The sequence below is a fragment of the Ochotona curzoniae genome, unplaced genomic scaffold, assembly GCF_017591425.1.
Source record: "Ochotona curzoniae isolate NIBS_2020 unplaced genomic scaffold, NIBS_Ocur_1.0 scaffold_1037, whole genome shotgun sequence".
NCBI lineage: Eukaryota > Metazoa > Chordata > Mammalia > Lagomorpha > Ochotonidae > Ochotona > Ochotona curzoniae.
In genome coordinates, this window is record NW_024467083.1 from 20,654,941 (window position 1) to 20,675,914 (window position 20,974).

The window sequence follows — 20,974 nt, forward strand, 5'->3', positions numbered from 1 at the left end:
GAGATTTCTCTGCAACACCCCCCAAACTTGTTGCACACCTCAATTGATGAGGTGTCATTGAAATAGTTACAGGAGGTTGTCAAGAACTTACAAGTAAATTTAACATATTGTCTACTCAATACTATGTCAGATACCACATGTTTGCCTTGATTTAACCTGTAATTTTTGCTTGGTTGTTTGTTATTTTTTGAACCTGTCATTGATACTGTCTCAACCCAGATGTTTTGAAGAATTGAACTTGCATTATTTTTTAACATATTTCAATACTATGTCAATTAATTCCATAATGTTGTATATTGATGCTGATGTTTTGTTAGGGATTTTAACTGACCGGAACTTTACTCTGTTAGCTCTACCTTCAGACCAGAGAAGGCCTCCCCAAGAGGCCACTGAACTTATCTGGACAATAAGATGCTGGACTTTATGCTAGGTATATGCTTGCAATGAAGGAATCTCAACTGAACTTGAGCTGCAGTTATGCAGCAAGGTGGAGGAATCCACTATGGGAGGAGGGGTGTGGGAAGGGTGGGGGGAATCCCCAGTGCCTATAAAACTGTATCACATAATACAATGTTAATAACAATTAAAAAAAAGAAATTAAAAAAATAAAGTATATTAATTCAAGGAATTCTTTAAAAAAAAAAAAAGATTTATTTTTATTGCAAAGTCAGATATACAGAGAGAGGAGAAGAGACAGAGAGAAAGATCTTCCGTCTGATGATTCACTCCCCAAATGACAACAACGGCTGGAGCTGTGCCTATTTGAAGCCAGAAGCCCAGATCCTCTTCAAGGTCTCCAACATGGGTGCAGGGTCCCAAAGCCTTGGGCCATCCTTGACTGTTTTCCTAGGCCACAAGCAGGGAGCTGGATGGGAAGTGGGGCTGCCAGTATTAGAACTGGCGTCCATATGGGATCCTGGTGCATTCAAGGCAAGGAATTTAGCTGCTGCTAGGCCACGGCGCCAGGACCCAAGTCAAGGAATTCTAGCATATTGACAGAGTTCTTTGACCATCACCACTATGTAACTTGAGAACATTTTCATCATTCTGAATTAGGCAATCACTCACCATCTCCCTCAACTCAGCTAACCCTAGCAACACAAATCTATTATCTATTGCTTGAAAGTTTATTTGAAAGGCAGGATTAGAGAGACAGGAAAAAAAAAAGAGAGAAAGAGGAGGATATCCTCTATCTACCAGTTCACTCCCCCAAAGCCAACTAGTTAGGGTTAGAGTAGGCTGAAGCCAGGAGCAAAGAATTTCCTCCAAGTCTCCCACATGGGTACCGGGGCCCAAACACTTGAGTCATCCTCTGCAGCTTTCTTATGCATATTAGCAGGGAGCTAGACTGAAAGTAGAGCAGCTGGGACTCAACATGGCGCTGGAGTGACAGGTGGTGCTTTTATCTACTATGCCTCAGTGACAGCCTCACTAATGTTCTTTGATGCACAAAAGATTTTAATTTTCATGGGCTAATTTATTTCATTTTTGTGTTGCTTTTAGTTGTAGTGTAAAATCTAAGAAATTACTTCAAAATCCAAGATCAGGGCCTGGCGTGGCAGCCTAGTGGCTAAAGTCTTTGCCTTGCACATGCAGGGATCCATATGGGTGCCAGTTCATATCCTAGATGCTCCACTTCCCATCCAGCTCCTTGCTTGTGGCCTGGGAAAGCAGTTGAGACTGGCCCAAGGCCTTGGGACTCTGCACCCATGTGGGAGACCTGAAAGAAGCTCCTGGCTCCTGGTTTCAAACCAGAGCAGCTCTGGCCATTGCTGCTGCTTGGGGAGTGAATCATTGGATGGAAGATCTTCCTCTCTGCCTGTCCTCCTCTCTGTATATCTGACTTTGTAATAAAAAATAAATAAATCTTTTTTAAAAACCCCAATATCATAAAGATTTTCCCCATGTTTCCTCTAAGAGTTTTGTATTTCAGCTCCTATGTTTACATCCTTCATTAATTTTGAATTGATACACATGGTATGAAGGGCCCAATTTTTACATTTTGTTTTTGTTATTTTGTGTGGCTATCCAATCATTCCATGGCTGCTGCTCCTGATTCTAGTTTTTGGCCAGCCCAGAACCCAGGAGGCAGCAGATCATGGCTGAAGAGCTTAGGTCCCTGGGATACACATCAGAAACCTGGATTAAGTTCCTGCCCCCAGCCATTACAGTCATTTAGGGAATGAACCAGCAGTGTAAGTGCTGCCTCCTGAACAATCTTTTGTTTTGTTTTGTTTTGTTTAGGTGCCATTACAGTAACACCACATTTAGACACATTTAGACAACACATTTAGAAATAAATTTAACCAGGCATGGCATAATGGCTTAGTGGCTAAATCCTCATCTTGCAACCACCAATAACCGACACGTGCATCGGTTCATGTTCAGGAAACTCCAAGTTCCTTCCAGCTCCCTGCTTTCCATGGCCTGGGAAAGCAGTAGAGGTTGGCACAAAGCCTTGGGAACCTATACTTGTGTGGGAGACCCAGAAGAAGCTCCGGGCTCCTCACCTCAGATTGGCTTAGCTCTGGCTGTTGTGGTCACATGGGGAGTGAACCAGTGGACAGACGATCTTTCTGTCTCTCTCTCTGTAAATATGGCTTTCCAATAAAAAGAAATAAATCTCCTTTTTTTAGGAAGGAAGGAAAAAAGAAAGAGAGAGATGATGGATGGATGGATGGATGGATAGATGGGAGGGAGGGAAGAAAGAAAGGAGAGGAGAGGAAAGGAGAGGAGAGGAGAGGAGAGGAGAGGAGAGGAGAGGAGAGGAGAGGAGAGGAGAGGAGAGGAGAGGAGAGGAGAGGAGAGGAGAGGAAATTTAACAAAGAAACACAAGACTTGTGTATTTAGAAACTACGGGGACAGGTGTTTGCAGCAGCCACTAAGGTGCCACCAGGGATGTCCACAACATATTTCAGAGTGAATGGATTCAGATCCCATCTGCTCTAAATTCTAGGTTCCTTTTAATGCACCTTATGGGACACGGCAGGAGATGGCTCAAGTACTTGGGTCCTTGTCAGGCACACAGGAGACATGGCTAGAGTTCTAAGCGCTCAGCTTCAGATGGCCTCTCCTCCACAAAAATCAGAAGTTTTATTAGATGGATTCTGTGTGTGTGCTGTGGCACACTTTCAATTTTCAGCCAAGCCGACTACAACTCTGTCTTAGCCTTTCCTTCCTACTGTGTAGGACCTGAAGGCTTGCCATCCAGGAGCACTCAGCTCCTTTTCAGGGCTTTTCCAAGCACAAGTCTAGTTAATGCCATGTTTTCTGTCTCTGATATTTCCAGGAATATGGAAGAGCTTTTCAAAGTGTCTCATTCCCCAGCTTTCCCTCATAACTTTTTTGTCTTGTCTATCCTCTGCCCTAGCTGTTAACCCTTGCTCAAGTAGGAACTAATGCATTTGCCTTTAATGTTCAAATAAATACCCTCCACAGTAGTAATGGCAACCTTGAAATGGCTTTTATTTAGCAAAAAACCAAGAGCAAATCTTTTAGCTGATTATTCAGGGAGCCATCAAATGGGTCAAAATAAACAAACATTGTTCTTTGGAATAATCTGTTTTGCTTCCTCTGGTACTAAAAAGCTATACAATACACAATGCTGGCTTCACGGTTCTGCTGAGCTAGGACTTGAGGATGGGACCATGGTAAATTAAAACACAACACGACTCTTATGAAAGTTCATCCACTAGATTACTTTTAGCTAGTTTCAAAATTTCAGTAAGGCTGTTTACAACAGTTTTTTTCAGTTTATTCACTGACTTTAGAGTTCCCTACACTGACATTTTAAAATAAGATTTATTTTTATTAGAAAGGCAGATATACAGAGTGAAGGAGAGACAGAAAGATCTTCCATCTGCTGACTCACTCCCCAAAAGACTGCAATGGCCAGAGCTGAGCTGATCCAAAGCCAGGAGCCAGGAGCTTCTTTCAGGTCTCCCATGTGGGTGCAAGGTTCCAAGGCTTTGGGCCATCCTCAACTGCTTTCCGAGGCCACAAGCAGGGAGCTGGATGGGGAGTGGGGCAGCAAGGATATGAACAGCAGACCATTTGGGATATGGTCACTTGGGGTGAGGGATTAGCTAACTGAGCCATTGCACCAGCTCTGGAATGGCATTCTTAACTAGGACACTATATTGGGGTGAGGTAGAAGATATTTATTAGTGAACTTTAAATTCACTATCTAGGAGGCATTCCTTGATTAATCTAAACTGATATCGTATTTTAACTCTTGCCATCTACTTAGTATGTATTAGATTAATATTTATTGATCTGTTACTTTTAGATATTGCTTTTTCAAAATATAAAACTGGAATAAAAAAATAAATGCTAACATTTTAAAAAGCCCTTAAATTGCCAAAGCTGTTTTATTTTGAATCCCCTCTTCATGCCTTTAATACAATTACCCAATAAAGTTCTTAGGGATAAGCAAATGCTTCAAATGAATAATTTGAATGAAAACAATTATTAAAATAAATGTATTTTAGTGCTCTTTTCACTATTAAGTATTATCAATATTTTCCATTGGCATTCCCTACTTTTAAAAGTATTTCTAATAGAATCTCTACTCAAAAGCACTTGTTCATGTTTTCAGAATATTACCTCTAGTACGAAAACAAGGAGAAGGACTGATAATGACTACAATTGTCTCAGGAACAGATACAAGGAAAGAGAAAGTCATCTGCTTGCATTTGCTTCAAAAGAAACTTATTTTTCATATACTTCAAACTTACTCATTGTTTAGTTCTAAAGCTTGATAGGCTGCTTTGATCCGAGCTGGGGGATTTCTTTCCCTCCATGCCTTCTGCATAACTGCGGGAAAAAACATTTCAGAAAGTAGAGGATATGGTCACACATGGGCAATCTTATGCCAAACGTATGAAGAATGAGCCAAGAGAATAAACAAAGCTTTAAGTAACAGGTTTACACAAGTGAAATAAGAAATTGAGTTATTAGTTCACATTAACCTTATGAAAAATTTACATCAAATTTGGAATTGTGCATATAAAAATACATGTTCCAAACACTTGAATAACAGCATATAAGGTACTTAAAAAGGTTAGTCACATTGTTACCGGACACGAACATTTATATATCTAATATCACAGCAAAACTGAGTTTAAGGGGCAGGTATTAAGGCACAGAACTTTAGGATACCAGCATTCCATATTGGCACACCAACTCTACTCCACTTTCAATCCATCTTCCTGCTAATGTGTCTGAGAAGCAATAGATGATGGCTCATGTACTTCGATCCTTGTCACTCGCACAGGAGACCAGGACAAAGCTCCTAGCTCCCAGCTTTGCCTGACTGATCCAGTTATTGAGCGATGTGGAGAGTGAACCCAGCAGATGGAAAGTCTATCTCTAGGTCTATGCCATTCTCTGCCACTCTGCCTTTCAAGTAGATATACAAATCTTCAAAAAAAATTGAGTATGAATAACATCATATTGTGACCAATATGAAGCACTACAGTTATACTTTTATTACTTTGAAAAGATTCTATGGACCTGCTAAAATTTATAAATTTAAAAAACAAAGTCTTGTTTAACCAAGAATTCATTCTAGAAAAAAAATGTTTGGATTCATATTTTGTATAAAAAGGAAGAAAAAGGAGAATCAATTTAAAATATGGTACATCTCTGGAAAATGTCAGCCTCATTCAAGATTCAACAAAAGCCTGAGTTAGAGCTTCTCTGGAATAGCAATAACAGCTTTGCTAGCATTTACTGTGGTGAAATGAAGATTTCATACTAAGCAAAGTTTCTAAAACTTGAGCAAACAAACAAATAAGGTTGATTCATGAAGCTATCCGGCCAGCTTCAAGATTGATAAGAATACTAAAGAATATGAGTGTTGCTCTTGGAACGAACCCCATAACTGTCCAGAAAGAATAATGTGGAAAATGTTTGAGTTTTCCTTTGGAAACAAAATATTAGTCTTGGCTAAGAAAAGGAGACAATATATTCCACTTGTGTAACAAAAATACATTTCTCATATCAAACATGTCACCAGCTAGCTGACAGCTAGTGCTTCCTGAGCTTGACAAGCTGATGCAACTCAGCACTCAGCTGATACTGCACAGGTAAAGAGCATCAACTTGCTGAAAAGCCAAGCTATCACACAAAAATACAGTGGACTTGGAATTTTTGATGGAGTGGTTCTCTCCTATGAATTATATGATACTTATTTACAAGACAAATTTTAGCATGAAATTTTTACATGATCATTTACCATTCCAGTTTATAAAGAACATATAGATCATAATTTATCCAATTCCCTTTGATAGTCAATTAAGTTACACCAAGTTTTTTTTTTTTGGCAGAAAACATGTTAGTAATTTTTTAGTGTCTACACGTATCTGAACAAAGATTTTATTTCTAAAAGCAGAACAGTTGGGCAAAATGATTACATCCTTTAAAACATTTTAATCTGGGGAGTATGGTGGCATTGCAAGCTAATCTTCCACCTGCTAGTGCTGGCATACTATATAGACATTGTTTTGAGTCCCAGCCGCTCCACTGCTGGTCCAGCTCCCTGCTAATGTGTCTGGAAAAGCAGCAGAGGATGATCTAACTCCTTGGGCCCATGCATCCGTGTAGGAGACTAGGAAAAAGCTCCTGGCTCCCAGTTTGGGATCAGCTCAGCTCTGGCCATTGTGGCTAGTGAACCAGCAGATGAAGACCCTCTTCTCTAGTTTCCTCTTCCAGCTCTATCTCTTAAAATTTGCTTTTTAAGCAAAAATAAATAAATCTAATGAAGATATTTTTTATGTATAACCCCAAACTTCTCTTGATAAGTCCGTTTTAATTTGTATTCTTTCAATCTAAGAGACTTTCTCTATGTTCTTACAACCGTGTTATAAGTATCCCTAAAACTCAAACTCAGAAACTCAAATTGCTTCTAAATCTGAATAACTCTTGAGCACCAACATGATGCCACAGTGGAAGATTCCATATCTGATCTCATGTGATAAGTCACAGTCAAAACATAGGCATCCCGAAAATGCTATATAAAATTATATTTAGGCTATCTGAATAAGGTGTGTGTCTACACACACACACACACACACACACACACATTTATATTACACAAATGAGTTTTGTTTTTAGACCTGAGTCCCATTCTCAAGATACTGTACTATATACATGTATATGTAAATACTGCAAAAACATTTCTTTAAATCATCATAATTTCTGGTCTTAAGAATTTCCTGTAAGGGATGCAAAAACAACATACATCTCTCTTCTATCTTTCTTTCTTTCTGCCTCTTTCTACTCTTCCTTCATCTCATTATGATTATTTTTATTTGAAAGTTAGGGAGAAGAGAGGGGATAAGTGCACTCACACTTGCTCATTCATTCCCCAAACACTCAAAAAATCAGAAGTTGGACCAGGCTGAAGTCACAAGCCTGCAACTCATTCTGAGCATCCAGCATGCATGGCAAGGATCCCAGCAGTTGAGCCATTATCTACAGCCTCCCATTGTGTGCCCCATCATGAGACTGGATCAGAAGCCAACCCCGGGCTGGAACTGGAGTACTCCTGTGAAGTGCAGGTGTTCTAAGCAGCATCTTAGTCTCTGTGCCCAACATCTGTCCCAATCCTTTCTAATCAGAAGCATTTGGAAATATACATCATTTTACTGTACTTTTAAAAAGTTGTGATGAGATCATCTAACCCATATGTAAGTACCTTTTTTATTTTATTCTTTTGAATGTTCTATTCAACCTTCAAATATTATTCACAACCAAGACAGCCCTAAGCCTAAGGGAAAGGGGAGAACACAGGAGAAAAAATCTGCATTTTATTCTAAAACACACATAATGCTTGCTTAGCAGTCAACTGCTCTCTAGAAAGAGCTACTCATGGGATTAAAAATAATCAATACAAGCAGTTGGTAATTAACTCAAACTTATCCATTTCTCAAATTAAATAATATGTTAGCAAGCACAAGAGACCAATAGTCATCCTAAGATCAGGGGTCACAAATGTAAATGACCACAAAGGGCAGGCAGGAAGCACATGCACCACCTGAAATGGGAAGCCACAACTCAACTTTTGCCAAGTGGAAATGCAGGTTCAGTTTTTTCATATTTTCCAACTTTCAAACCTGTAAATCTAGATTTTAATGTAAAACTGCCCAATTTTTAAATTCTGAAAACCAAAACAAATAAAACAAAATACTGGTGACTGGCCTTTGAGGGAATATTTGGTATCCATTCAGGATGATCAAATTAATAATGTCAGAAGAAAACCAGCTAATTCAGTCATTACTGATGACAAAATGTTAAAGGAAATTTGTCATATCACACATATCTACACATCTGTCTTTTGTAAAAAAAAAAAAAATTGAGAGGTAGAGAAAGAAAAGGCAAGGTTCATTGCCTGGTTCATTCCCCAGATGTCTACAAATGATAGAGCTGGCCAAGAATATAGCCAGACGCCAGGAAACTCAATCTGGCTCCCACACAGGCGACACGGACCCATTTTCCTGAGCCATCACTGCTATCTCCTAGGGTTTGCATGAACAGAAAGCAGGAGCGCAGGGCCAGGTTCTCAACACAGGCATGCAAGGTGAGACTGGTGCCTCTTATCCAGCGTCCTCAGCACTAAGCTGAATACCTGCCTCCATTTGTTTCTTCTGAATGCAGAGCTATTGATGTAAGTCATTACCCTCATGTGAATCACTAACACGACCAATATAGAACCAAAAGTCCCTCTCTGAATTTCAAAATAAACTATCCTTGAGTTTAGGCATTAACAAGGATTATGGAAACATCTAGATGTACATGGAATTCTCCCAGACTAAAATGGTATGCATTGTCTTAACAGAATCAGTTTCTAAAGCTTCAACTCCACCCCCTAGCCTCGGCAAAGGAAACAGGTGAATGCAGAAGGTTTTCCTCCATTTTTGTTTTAAGATTTTTTTTCTTTAAATCTCAATTCACTAGCATTTTTTGTGCAGAAATGCTATCATCACAAGAGTATATTTTTTTTGAAAGATTTATTTATTTTTATTGCAAAGTCAGATATACATACAGGAGGAAAGACAGAGAGGAACATCCTCTGTCCCTTGCTTCACTCCCCAAGTGGCTGCATCAGTGGGAGCTGCGCCAATCCGAAACCAGGAGCCTCTTCTGAGTCTCCTACATGGGTGCAGGAGCCCAAGGATTTGGCCCATCCTCTACTGCTTTCCCAGGGCACAAGCAGGGAGCTGGATGGGAAGTGGGTCTGCCAGGATTAGAACTGGCGCTCACACGGGATCCTGGTGTGTGCAAGGCAAGGACTTTAGACACTAAGCTATTGCACCAGGACCAAGATTGTTTTTAAAAAATTTATTTTTATTGGAAAGTCAAATATAGAGAGATAAGAGACAGAGAGGAAGATCTTCCATCTGCTGATTTACTCTCCAAGTGGCTACAATGGCCGGAGCTGTGCTGATCTGAAGCCAGGATTCTGGAGCCTCTTCTGGATCTCCCAGGCGAGAGCAGGGTATCAACGCCTTGGGCTGTACTAGACTGCTTTCCCAGGCCACAAGCCAAGAGCTGGATGGGAAGCAGCGCTGCTTAGATTAGAACCAGTGCCCATATGGTAACCTGGTGCATAAAAGGTGAGGACTTTAGCCACTAGGCTACCACTCCAGGCCCTTATTTTAACTTTTTTGTTTGAAAGGAATTGCTGGACAAGTCTGCTGCTTCAATACTCAAGTGGTCAGAACTTACAGATGTGAAGCCAAGAGCCAGCAGCTGCTTGAGGACACAGCTTGAGCCATTCTCTGCTGCTTTCCCAGGCCATAAGCAAGGAGCTGGATTGGAGGTGAAGCAGCAGGACATTAACCTGAACTGCTTAGGGATACTGGCACTGCAGACATAGGCTTAGTCTATCACAGCATGGTATTAGCCCCTAAGGCTTCAACTTTTAGGACATTCCTATAACTATCTGACAAATGCTCCTCTGCTTGATTTATCAGTCACACTACTGTTCTCTCCCCTAACCAGCCAAAATCCCCCATATCTCTTCTTTCTCTTATATGCACCCTTTCATTTCACAAAAGAAATGCTTGTGTCAGAGTGTAAACCTCTCCAGGTGCCAAAGGGACAATTTAGCTTGCATTCAGGAGCATCCCTTCACCATGGCACCCTATAATGTGCATTTCTATTTCTTATTCTTTCTCTGCAAAGTTATTAAAGAGGCAGATAAAGACGGAAATTACATCTAGTAATTCATTCCCCAAACGCCTGCAATACTGTGCAGTCAGGAATGCAGTTGAAGTCTCATATGTAGTGGCTCACTGACATGAGCCATCATTGCTGCCTACCAAGTCCACACGAGTGCAGCTGAAGGCAGAGGAGAAGCTATGGAACCCAGGCCCTGCGCCTGCATCTTAACCTTACACCAAGAAGAAAGTCTCTTAGATTGAAAGAATACAAATTAAAACAGACTTATCAAGAGAAGTTTGGGGTTATACATAAAAATATCTTCATTAGATTTATTTATTTTTGCTTAAAAAGCAAATTTTAAGAGATAGAGCTGGAAGAGGAAACTAGAGAAGAGGGTCTTCATCTGCTGGTTCACTAGCCACAATGGCCAGAGCTGAGCTGATCCCAAACTGGGAGCCAGGAGCTTTTTCCTAGTCTCCTACACGGATGCATGGGCCCAAGGAGTTAGATCATCCTCTGCTGCTTTTCCAGACACATTAGCAGGGAGCTGGACCAGCAGTGGAGCGGCTGGGACTCAAAACAATGTCTATATAGTATGCCAGCACTAGCAGGTGGATGATTAGCTTGCAATGCCACCATACTCCCCAGATTAAAATGTTTTAAAGGATGTAATCATTTTGCCCAACTGTTCTGCTTTTATATCATTTTTAAAGATTTATTTATTTTTATTGGGAAGATGATCAGATTTGCAGAAAGAAGGAGAGACAGAAAAAAAGATCTTCCTGCCATGCTGCATCCCATATGGGTGCCAGCTCAAGTGCTGGCTGATCTATTCTCATTCAACTCCCTGGTAATACACCTGGGCAAACAGTTGCAGATGGTCCAAGTGCTTGAGCCTCTGCACCCAAGTGGACTGGACAGAATTCCAGGCTCCTGGCTTTGAACTCACTCAGCCCTTGCTGCTTTGGCCATTTGGGGTGTGAATCACAGATGTTCTTTCCCTCCCCTTCTAGGTGATGCCTTACTCAACCCCCACAAACACATATACTGGAACTCTGTCTTTCAATAATAAAATAAACCTTTTAAAAAGAAAAAGGAAATGAAGTCTTTATTTGACTGAAAGGACTGCCAATGAAGACCCATTTAGTCATGTTATATTTAGGACATATGCCAAGTTTAAAAAGCTAAATATGGGGCCTGGCATGATGGTCTAGTGGCTAATTCTTGCCTCACAAGCACTGGGATCACATATGCAAGCCAGTTCATGTCCTGGCTGCTCCACTTCCCATCCAGCTATCTGCTGATGGTCTGGAAGGGCAGTGGAGGAGGATGGCACAACGCCTTGGGACCCTACACCCGCATGACAGACTCGGAAGAAGCACGTGGCTACTGGCTTTGGATTGGCTCAGTTCTGACTGATGTGGCCATTTGGGGAGTAGGCCCATATTTGGGGGATCTCTCTCTGTCTCTCGTGTCTTTGGATCTGCATTTCCAAGAAAAATAAATCTTTAAAAAAAGAAAATGCCATAGATAACATTAGCTATTATTAGTGAAATTGCTTACTACACTCAACACCTAGACTACCCATTGGTTCACACTTAGTTCAAAGAATAAATACAAATATGAATAGTATGTCAAGAAAGATTCAAAGGTAGAACACGATCCTTGTTCTTCTTCCAAGTTTCATACTCTGTTAGAGAAGACCAGCATGAAAGCAATGCATAATGCTGACAAACACTTGTGGATGAATAAGTAACTACAATTACTTCACAGAGGCTTGTACTAACTACTGTAAAAGTACAAAGAAGAAAGTGTCGAATTTGATAGGAGATCCCAGAACAATCTTCCTGGAAAATGTGACTTTTAATTTGGGTACCAAAGGATAGAAAGTAAGTCATCAGATAGAAAAAAAGGGTAAGAAAATGAAAAAAACAAGGAAAGTTGTCATCAAGATTTTTATGTAAACAATTACTTCAGAGTCTCAAGAGAAGACAGAGCAAAACAAGATTTTTCTATGACCTAACACTCATATTGCAAAATACCCCTGATTCTTCTTTATATACATTGTCCTACTCTTTTTATATATAACTGCAGGTATTTATTTGCCAATTCAAAACAGAAAACGCTATTGTAAAGGTAGATTTTTTTATCTGAAAGGTTTTTTTAAACAAGAATCATAAAATGTTTAAATCTTTTATAAGTAAGGGTAATAAGAAAGTATATAAAGTAGTTTATAACCATACTAATTTTAATTTAACCTAAATTTCTTATCAATAATTCCAAACCAAACAACTCTTGATAATAAATAATTCGACAGAACTTTCATGATCACTTTTATCTCCACAAACAGATATGACACCTACCTGTGTCTGAAGGACGTAGACTGTCTGTGTCACAGGTGAAAAGGGTCTGATGGTCCTGAGCTGACAAGTTCATGTCATAGTACGTAAGTGGCTCTTTCCCAGTCACCCACGTGTATCTTTACCAGAACACAAGAAAAAACTCAAATTGGACGTGAGCCCATCAGTCTACTACAACACACTATTTAGATTCCTAAAATGCACTGCCAAGAATTCTGTTTGGTTTTTTTTCAAGTTTATTATAAAAAATATAACAAAATTTGTAACTTAGAAACCAATACTATGAAACAATCAGTAGGCCACCACTACATAATGCTGGTAACCCATATCAGAGCGCCAGTGTGGGTCACTCCGCTTCTGGTCCTGCTCCCTGCTCTTGTGTCCAGGAAGCCACCAGAGGACAGCCCCAGTACCAGGGAGCCTAGCTACCAAGGTAGGAGGCCAGGACGGAGCTCCCGATCGCTGGCATTGGCCTGGCGTAGACCAGGCTTTTGTAGTCATTTGAGCAATGAATTAGCAGTTGGAAGAGCCTTTGTCTCTCCTCTCTGTTGCCTGCTTTTTAAATAAATAAATAAATAGAAGGAGAAAGAGACAAACTAAACTACTAAGATATTAAAACATCAAAAAATAAGCAATAAGGCCTGGCATGATGACTCAGTGGCTAAATCCTTGGCTTCAATGCGCTAGGATCCCATATGGGTACCAGCCGATGTCTTGGCTGCTCCATGTGCCATTTAGCTCCCTGCTTATGGCCTGGAAAAGCAGCAGAGGATGGCCCAAACCCTTGGGACCCTGCACCCATGCAGGAGACCTGGAAGAAGCTCCTGGCTCCTAGCTTCTGACTGGCTCAGCTCTTGGAGCCACTTGGGGAGTGAACCGGAAGATAGAAGACCGTTGTGACTATCCTTCTCTCTGTAAATCTGCCATTCCAATAAAATAATAAATCTTTCAAAAAAAATACCACCAATGAATGCTACTTTGAAAATGGGGCCCGGCAGCGTGGCCTAACAGCTAAAGTCCTCGCCTTGAATGTACCGGGATCCCATATGGATGCCGGTTCTAATCCCGGCAGCTCCACTTCCCATCCAGCTCCCTACTTGTGACTTGGGAAAGCAGTTGAGGACAACACCAAGCCTTGGAACCCTGCACTCGCATGGGAGACCTGGAAGAAACTCCTGGTTTTGGATCTGCACAGCACTGGCCATTGCGCTCACTTGAGGAGTGAATCATTGGATGGAAGATCTTCCTCTCTGTCTCTCCTCCTTTCTGTATATCTGACTTAGTAATGAAAATAAAATAAATCTTTAAAAAATAAAGAAAATGGATCTGAGGGGCTGGTGCTGTGATATAACAAGTTAAGCTGTGGCCTATAATCCCACCATTCTATATGGGCAGTGGTTCAAGTACAAGCTGCTCCACTTTCAATCTAGCTCCCTGATAATGCACTTGGGAAAGCAACAGTAGATGATTCTGCACTCAATGGCTTTGACCTGGCCCAACTCCAGCTGTTGTGGCCCTTTTGGGAATGAACCAATGGATGGAAGATCTATATCCCAACCCTGTAATTCTGCCTTTTAAAACAAAAAGAAAAATAAATCCTAAGAAGACAGGTACAGACACTAGTTCCATTAAAAAAAAAAAAAAAGAAAAAAATAGATTTGAAGGAATAAATCTATTTGAATTAAATAAATACCTGTTAGATAGCTATATTATTAATAATATCACAATTATCTTTAAAAAGTAAAAGTACAGGGCCTGGTGCAATGGCTCAGTGGTTATATCCTCGCCTTGCATGCCCCAGCATCCCATACGGACACCAGCTCATGTCCTGGCTGTTCCACTTCCCTTCCAGCTCCCTGCTTGTGTCCTGGGAAAGCAGAAGAAGATGGCAAACAGCCTGGGGACCCTGCATCCATGTGGGACACCTGTAAGAAGCCCCTAGCTCCTTGTTTTCAATTGGCTCAGCTCTGGCTATTGCAACCACTTTTACTAACAGTGAAATTTATTGGTGGTCTAGGTAGAATGCAGTACAGCCATTACAAATAATGTTTCTGAAGAATTCATATGTGTGAAGACTGTGATGAGAAATCACATTATAGCAGAAAAAGGTAAGTTATAAAGCAATATGTACATCATGGTGTTTTGTTTATATATACACAGAGAGAGAACAGATTAGAAATAATCTGAAATATTATTAGCAGTTATCACTTGCAGTGAGAAAAGATGATTTTTACTTTCTTCTTTTTTTAAAGATTTATTTATTTTTATTGGAAAGTCAGATTTACATAGAGAAAGATTTTCCATCCATTGATTCCATCCCAAATTGCTGCAATGGCTGCAGCTGAGCTGATCTGAAGTCAGGAGTCAGGAGTTGTATGGTATACCCAGAAAAAGCCCCTGGCTCCTGGTTTTGTATATGCTCAGCTCTGGTCGCTGCATTCACTTGGGGAGTGAACCAGCAGATGGAAGAACTTTAGTCTCTCCTCCCTGTAAGTCTGATTTCCAATTAAAAAATAAGAAATCTTTTTTTTAATTTGCTGTGCAGTCTATAAATAAAAATAATCTATGTTATAATTTAAAGTTCTTAAAGTACGATATCCATAGCCTAAACTGGAAATAAATAAAATTTTAAAATGTCAGTAAAGGAAAAACAAGAATTAGGACACAAAATGAAGCCTAGAATTAACCTAACATATGAAACATATAGAAAAGAGTTCTATATACCTGCTAGGCAATGGCTACAGTAAAGACTTTAAGCTTTCTTTAAAAAGATGTGGGTTTTTTTTTGGTTTTTTTTTTAGATTTATTTTTTTCTTGCAAAGTCAGATATACAGACAAGAGGAAAGGCAGGAAGTTCTTCAGTTCACTGATTCACTCCCCAAGTGAACACAATGGCTGGTGCTGCATCGATCCAAAGCCAGGAGCCCGGAGCTTCCTCCAGGTCTCCCACACAGGTGCAGAATCCTAAGGCTTGATGCTGTCCTTGACTGCTTTCCCAGGCCACAAGTAGGGAGCCAGATGGGAAGTGGGGCTGCCGGGATTAGAACCAGCACCCTCAAGGTGAGGCCTCTAGTTGCTAGGCCACCACACCAGGCCTGTGTTTCTTTTTTTTTTTTTTTTTGCTTTGTTTTGTTTTAAAGGCAGAGTGACAGAGAGAGGGAAGAAAGGTGGAGAGAGAGAGAAAGACAGACATCCACAGGTTTACTCCCATAACAATTCCAATGCCTAGGTCTGTGCCAGGCAGAAGCTAGGAGCGAAGAATTCAACCAGGTCTCCAAATGACTAGCAGGAGCCCAAGCCCTTGGTTCATCATCCATGCATTCCCAGATATAGGACTGGAAGCTACATTGGAAGAGGAGCAACTGGGATTCTTTTTTTTTAAAGATTTATTTTTTTATTATTTTTTTATTGGAAAGGCGGATATACAGAGAGGAGAGACAGAGAGGAAGATCCTCCGTCCGATGATTCACTCCCCAAGTGAGCGCAACGGGCCGATACTATGCCGGTCCAAAGCCAGGAGCCTCTTCAGGGTCTCCCACGCGGGTGCAGGTTCCCAAGGCTTTGGGCCGTCCTCGACTGCTTTCCCGGGCCACAGGCAGGAAGCTGGAAGGGAAGCGGGGCTGCCGGGATTAGAACCGGCGCCCATATGGGATCCCGGGCGTGCAAGGTGAGGACCTTTAACCACTGGTGCCACGCGCCGGGCCCAGCAACTGGGATTCTTAATACGGTACTCTGATAAGTAATACTGGCATGCCATTTGGGAGTTTAATCTCCTGTTCCACAACACTGGTTTTGGCTTCAAGAATTCAAACACCAATACAGTTATAAACTCGATTTAGACTTTCACATGGAGACAAACCAAGTACTCAAAAGCAGTATAAGCACTCCCGATGCTAAGAAAATTTTAAGATCTTCATAAGGTAATGTTTAAGAACCTTTTTTTTTAAAGGTTTATTTTTATTGGAAAGGTAGATTTACACAAAGGAGAGACAGGAAGATCTTCCATCTGCTAGTCCACTCTCCAGGTAGCTGCAACAGCCAAAGCTTAGTCCAATTGAAGCCAGGAGTCAGGCACTGCTTCTCTGCCCCTCCCCCGCCTTTTTTTTTTCTTACAGGATCTCAATATAAACTAATAACACCTCTCTTACAAGAGCCTAATTTTTCTTCCCAGAGTACCACAATATCTTATATTGCCAACTCCTCAAGTACAGAGGTTATTGCTGTATCATTTTGGTATTTTCACATTTTGCATAGTGCCCACACTCAAACACAGCAGACACATGCTTCTTGTTCAATAAATTAAATGCTCAATCTACCTCCAGGTAAAATACTGTGTTCCACAAAATGAAAGTGAAATATCTGGCTGTAAGCTTCAAAATATTTTTTTTTCATTTAGAATAAAAGCTGGAAGAGAAATGCACACAGTTGTATAGGCAGAAGATTGCAATATAAAATCAACAAATAAGTACTATACTCTGTACTTAAGTCACCAAAAAAAAATCCACATTCACATTCAGATATTTTTTACTGATTCATCAAATAATGCTGAAATTGGATACGACATACATAGGAATATGCTGATATCTGTCATTTTTTCTGAACCACACATATTCTTTGAAGAGAGCTTTTTAACTAAGGCAGGGAGCTAATTAATATTTGTTATATATCATAAACATGATTTCAAACAATGCTTTTCATTCTTGTAAAAGCAAACACAAAATATATTCGATTAAGTCTTGAGATATATGTCAGAATCACCAACAACAAGGCTGTCATATATTAAAAAAAAAAAAGTCTCTCTAACATTTTCTAAAACTTGGAGCAGGTCCCAGCATATTACTAATAGCCTATATGCCTTTTGTTTTTTGAATTCAAAAGCAGTCAACAATTCAGACATGCAAAGACAGAAAGATCTATTCACTGGTTCACTTTGTGAATGCTTACAACAGCCAGAGCTGGCTCAGGAGCCAGGAGCCTGGAACTCAATCCAGGTCTCTCACATGTGTTGTTAGGACACAACTACTTGACCCATTACTTTCTGCCTCAGTCAGTGTGCATAAGTGTGAAGCTGGAATCAGAAGCTATTCCAGGTTTCAATTCAGGCACTTCATCATGTAATGGAAACATACCAAGTGGCATCTATTTTCTCTTAAAGATTTAGTTGCTTCAACGACAGAGTGACAGAAGAGAAATTTTCCATTTCCGGTTTCATTCTCCAAATGGCTGCTATGGCTGGGATTAGCAGGGCTGAAGCCAGGAATCTAACACTCCATCTTGGTATCCCAGGTGAGTGGCAGAGGACCAAGTACTCTGCCCATTTTCTGCTTTCCCAGACATGTTATCAAGGAGCTGGGCTGGGGGCAGAGTAGCAGTGCTCAAACATATCAGCAATGTTGTAGGAAGTAACTTAACTTGCTATACCAAACACTGTCTCCAACAAACAGCATCTTAACCATAGTATCAAAGGCCAAGCACAATAACCTAGTACCTAAAGTCCTAGTAGCTAAAGTCTTCGCCTTGCTTGCACTTGCTGGGATCCCACATGAGTGCCAGTTTGTGTCCAGGCTTCTCTGCTTCCCATCCAGCTCCCTGCTTGTAGCCTAGGAAAGTAGTTGAGAATGGCCCAAAGCCTTTGGACTCTGAACCCATGTGGGAGACCCAGAAGAAGCTCCTAGCTCCTGGTTTCGGATGGGCTCAGCTCTGGCTGTTGCAACCACTTGGAGAGTGAATCAGTGCACAGACAATCTTTCCCTCTGTTTCTCCTTCTCTCTGTAAATCTTTCCAATTAAAATAAATAAATAAACATAAATATTTAAATAGGAAAAAATGCTTAACTCCATAATACTTATACTCTAAGAACATTACCACATTTATACTGAAAGCAAAATATAATACCTCCTATATTCTGCTCCTCTGAAAAGGTTTAGAGGGTTTCTCCACACTTTACATTCTGAAAAACAATGGGGAAAAAAAGCAGAGATGAGACAGTTTAATTAAATACAGTCAGATCCTTGTTTAATCAACATTTATTGTCAATCTTCTGTATATTCGATACAGTGCTAACCATGGATGGTGCAATAGTGGGTAAAGCATGGATCACCTCACTTTCAAGAAGCATAGAATTAATTCCGTCTCTTTAGCATTCAGTGCAGAATTTAATTATAAGACTTGTGATGCAATTATTTGGTTTTCAATTTCCCCTCTAAAATGTGATCACTTAAAACTTAGTTCATTTTTATGTTCTTGGATCCTATCATAGCATCTGGAACTGACTTGCTTAATTGCATTAAATATAGCATGAAAGTTGGCCATGTAAACAACTGCCTAAACTGTGCAATAAGTGCTGTAGTAGAAATTTGCTTCATTCCAAGAGAAAAATAAAGTGATAAATTTTCCTGTGGGGAAGTCAGGGGAGGCTTTAGAAAAGAGGTGACATTTGAACTGACACTGAATGACTGTAAAAGAGGAATAAAAGATTGCCAGTTGAAGAGAACTACAAAGGCAATATCATAAAACCACACAGCGTGGTAAGTAGAGAATAAGGGGTGGGAGGCAGAGCTATAAAGGAGGCTAGAAAATAGACTATGGGAAATTAATGAAGGGGTTTATGTATGACACTAAGGAGTTTCTATCTTAACCTTGGTGAAAAACAACACATCAAAAGTATACAAGCAGAAAAATAACATAACAGATCTTTATCTAGAACAGTTCTCAAAAGGATTCCTGGAATTGCAAAGTAACAACTCTTTTCATAATAACTTTTAAAGCATTATTTGCCTTTTGGGCTGTGTTGACTTGAACCCAGTTTCAGGACACTGAGAGCTGTCCTTAAAGTTTGCTCCCTAGGCACCTCTCTTGTCTTGTCCCAATCCTGCAAGGCTGAGCTAACGATTCAAAAGCAGTTGTGGACAAAACTGCTACTACTTTAAGAAATGAAGCAGTGACACCAAATTGTATATTAAGTATGGGGGGGCAGGGGAGGGACTAGGAGAAGCAACAGAGGAAAGGAAATTGGTTAGGATATTACAGTGATAGTTTAGAAAAGAGATGTCTTAGACTGTTGGGAGAAAAGCAGCCAATAGCTTGCAGGCATTCTGGGTCTGGTTAATGCCAAGTTTGTGTTAACTATATCCATGTGCCAGCATAGTTGTCTATTCTATTTTATTTATTTTTAAAGATATGTGGGGATGATGTAGAACACAGGAAAGGGACATGCCACCCCATTCCCCAGGCAGACTGCCCAGGGAGAGGTCTCTGGGGATGTACCAGAGTGGGAACAGCTGAGGGCACGGTTGACAGGGAGGAATAACTTCTGGGATCTTCCACAGACCAGACCACCACACTCCCAGGTAAGTAAAGGTGTACATCCCTCTCAACTATGCAAACAATATTAAAAATAAAGCAATACAAATAAAAATTTTTAAATAGGATAGAGATGTCAAGGGCCTAAATATGAGGCATTAATGTTGGAAAGAAAAAAGGAACAGAAGATGGAGTCAAGATAATTTTTCAGAGAGAATCAGTGTAATTTAGGATTAATTACCTGGAAAAGGAAGAGGAAATAGACCAGACTGTAACAAAAGTTTCCAGTATGGAAACTGGGTACCACTAACAAATTTTAGAATCACAGAACAAGAACTAGAAGAAGAAAATAATTAGTTTCACTTTGGATAGTAAGTCCAGGATAGTCCATATCATCAAAAAATGTGATTAGGAATATGGCTCTGGAATTTAAAGAGCTGGGGGGGGGGGTCTACATTTAAATGGGTTTTCCTACCATATATGACTGTATTCAGGGTAAATACTATCAAATGAAATGCAGCCACTCAGCAGAAAAGTTAAATAAAGAGCTATAGACTTGCCTTTGAAACCTAACAAGCCATTCCTTGTGAAGTCTTCGGTTCTTGTCCTCCCTCCAAGAGTAGATGACCATTCCCCTCTATTCTGCCACCAGGAAATCCTGTACATACGCTTACCTAACCACACTCCAGCTGACAATTTGTTTACCCACATCCTCTACCAAGTCAGAATATTAAGGTTATTTTCACAAATTATAAATGGCATATTAAATCTTAAAATAAGGAATAAAATCATATAATGTATTATTGCTATTCTTAAATTTCATAATTTGAAACAGAAATATGCTACATATTTATACATATACATACATATATACATAAAAAGAGAGAGACAATGAATGAACGTGAGAAAAAACTTTTATCCACTGGTTCACTCCCCCAAATACCCAGAACAGTCTAGGTCAAGCAGGCCAGACCTAGAGGCCATGAACTCCCACTTGGAGTCTTCTGAGTGGGTGGCAGGGACCCAATCCTTGAGCCATCATTGGCTGCCTCCCGAGCGTGTACCAGCAGGAAGGAAGATAGATTGGGAGCAAGGTCAGAACTCCATCCTAAGTACTCCCATATGGGATGCGACATCCCACGTGG

The 20,974-nt window shown here is 40.3% G+C and overlaps 1 protein-coding gene across 8 annotated transcripts in view; it reads right to left on the reverse strand.

Moving 5' to 3' along the window:
• The window catches only part of ST7L (suppression of tumorigenicity 7 like), an 88,083-nt gene that overhangs the window by 57,121 nt on the left and 9,988 nt on the right, over window positions 1-20,974 (reverse strand). For 4 of the 8 annotated variants that reach the window (XM_040998980.1, XM_040998984.1, XM_040998985.1 and 1 more), the window contains exons 4-6: window positions 18,423-18,477; window positions 12,531-12,646; window positions 4,737-4,815 (exon numbers count right to left, since the gene is read on the reverse strand). In XM_040998980.1, coding sequence (XP_040854914.1) covers window positions 4,737-4,815; window positions 12,531-12,646; window positions 18,423-18,477 — 250 coding nt within the window. Of the gene's footprint in view, window positions 1-4,736; window positions 4,816-12,530; window positions 12,647-18,422; window positions 18,492-20,974 lie in introns of all 8 variants that reach the window. The other 4 variants (XM_040998986.1, XM_040998983.1, XM_040998988.1 and 1 more) reach the window with 3 other exon arrangements.